The sequence below is a fragment of the Triturus cristatus genome, chromosome 7 (genome assembly GCF_964204655.1).
Source record: "Triturus cristatus chromosome 7, aTriCri1.1, whole genome shotgun sequence".
NCBI classification, from domain to species: Eukaryota; Metazoa; Chordata; class Amphibia; order Caudata; family Salamandridae; genus Triturus; species Triturus cristatus.
The window spans coordinates 1,794,030,527-1,794,033,019 of NC_140590.1; the positions used below are offsets into that span (position 1 = coordinate 1,794,030,527).

A 2,493-nucleotide genomic window follows, 5' to 3' on the forward strand; every position below is an offset into this window, starting at 1 on the left:
CATTGTAGTACATAAGCTCTATAGGCTAACATTAGAGGCCTTTATTCAACTATAAAGACACCTAACTATTGACAGTAGTGAGCTAATATGAGACCTCTAAGTGTCTAAATAATAGTTAGAATGAATCTGAAGAATCAGTAGTTTCCTAACAATGTGTTGGATGTGGCTGATGCCTACAACAACTGACCATAAACTCCATTCCATAAATGCATTTACCTATTCTTCTTCTTCATTTCCAGATCAACTTCTCATCCATGACTAGTAGTGTCACTGGACATATGAAAGAAGAAAACCTCACCTTAGTGGAAGGCTTCCTGATTGTTGGATTTTCAGACTTTCCACATTTGCAAGTTCCCCTTTTTACTGCATTTTGTATAATTTACCTGATGACTCTGGCAGGAAACATACTTATTATGGCAACTATTTACAGTAACTCACATCTGCACACACCTATGTATTTTTTCCTGATCAATTTGTCCTTTCTGGACATTAGTTACACTTCTGTGGTTTTTCCACAAATGTTGGCCCATTTTTTTCAGAAAGGCAGATATATTTCACTCACTTATTGCCTGTTGCAGGCATATTTCTTCATGATGATGGTATCTACAGAATATCTCATCCTCTCAGTCATGGCTTACGATCGGTATGTTGCCATTTGCAATCCTTTACATTACATGGCCATCATGAATAATGCTGTGTGCATCAGACTTGCTGCTGGAAGCTGGGTTGTTAGTTTCATGGTTCCAATAGCACACACTGTACTGGTGTCTGAGCTATCCTTCTGTGGGTCCCACACCATCAACCACTTCTTCTGTGACCTGACTGCTTTGTTGAAGATGTCTTGCAGTAATAACCACATAATTGAGACTCTTACCTATATCTTTGGAGCCACACTTTTAATGATGTCCTTTCTTTCAATCATCATTTCTTATGTCTACATCACCTTGTCCATCCTAAAAATCAAATCAAGAGGGGGTAGGAACAAGGCCTTCCATACGTGTGCCTCTCACCTCACTGTGGTTATTTTATTTTATGTATCTCTTGTTTCTACATATGTGCGACCAACGTCTACATACTCCATGAAAGAAAACAAGATATTGTCTTTGTCGTATATTGCAGTCACTCCACTGTGTAATCCCATTATTTATACACTAAAAAATACAGAGTTCAAAAGTGCACTAAGAAGGCCTAGAAATATACTATAGAGTGAGGGTTATAATCATCATTTACACACATTTTGTGAATCTTAGTGGCACCTTTATTGCACAGAACAAAAGAATGGACATTCTACTTCTTGATTTTAAACAGTGTTTCCCAAACTTTTTAGAATCACCACCTAATTTTTAGAATGACAAACTTTCATGATTAACCATGCTCTAATGGACAATAAGGAGGCTATTTTCGATGTAACTAAAACATCATGTGGCAATGCACTGTCATTTGCAAATAACACATTTTCCACTGAAATAGACACACAATTTGCACAGACTAATACAACGTTATTGTATGTAAAAGATAATGTGTAGGAATCGGGTTTGAGTGGAAATGTATCGAATGTGCATCACCAAGTAAAATGTATTGATTTCTTATGTTCCTATAAACATGTTTCTTTACATCACACTGAGTTTAAAACATTTGCTTCATTTTTGCTTACCTAACTGCTGAGTGTGTACAGGTTATTCAAAGATATTTACAGTTTTTTGTGTTACAAAAAAATAAAATTTTACTGCCTTTCATTTCACACTCTTTGTATCCCAGAAAATTATTACATGATTCAATGTACTTTTCTTTCTCAGATTGCAAAGTGAGGGGAGGTGATAAACACCAATTCACATGTTAAAAAATAAGCAGCTATCTCTCAGAAACATGGCCTGACATTTGACCTCAGCCTTTGAAGCACAGTTATTGTGAAAAGGTATATAAAGAATCTAAAAGCATCCTTATTTATTGCTTGGACTTCTAAAACCCACCAAAAAATGGACTCTCAACCGATCCACAGTTTGGGAAACACTAATTTAGAGAACTGAGGGGCATATGTGCAAGCCCCTATCGCCACCACAACGTCACTTTTTGTGGTGGCGATAGGGTCTTAGCCTTATTTACAAGACAGCGTTAAGCCACTTAACAAGGCTTAACACTGCCTTGTAAATAAGGCACCCTTTCACGCAATGGTTAGCTTGAAAAGGGTGGGCAGTAGGTTTTGCAGTGGGCGTTCCACCGCAACACCCATTGATTTTGACGCTGCCCCCTATGTACAAAGCCGGCCTACATAGAAGGCAGCACCTAAATTAAGACCTGGAAAACCTGGTCTTAAGTTGGCGAAACGAGGAGAAATGCATTATTTCTCCTTGTTTTTGTTTTTTCCATGTGTGTTGTCTCCACGAAACATCCCAAAAAAGTGCTCTTCTTTGATTAGTTTGTGCATGGAAAGTTTCGGAGTAGTCCATCTAGTGAGGGCTGAAAAAAAAGGAGGATCCTTAAACTTAAAATCCT

The 2,493-nt window shown here is 37.7% G+C and overlaps 1 protein-coding gene across 1 annotated transcript; it reads left to right on the forward strand.

Moving 5' to 3' along the window:
- Window positions 1-278: 278 nt before the first annotated feature.
- LOC146813164 (olfactory receptor 5V1-like) lies at window positions 279-1,205 on the forward strand. The gene has a single exon (XM_085614726.1). It carries the CDS (start codon window positions 279-281, stop codon window positions 1,203-1,205), a length of 927 nt encoding a protein of 308 aa, XP_085470852.1.
- Window positions 1,206-2,493: the final 1,288 nt, after the last annotated feature.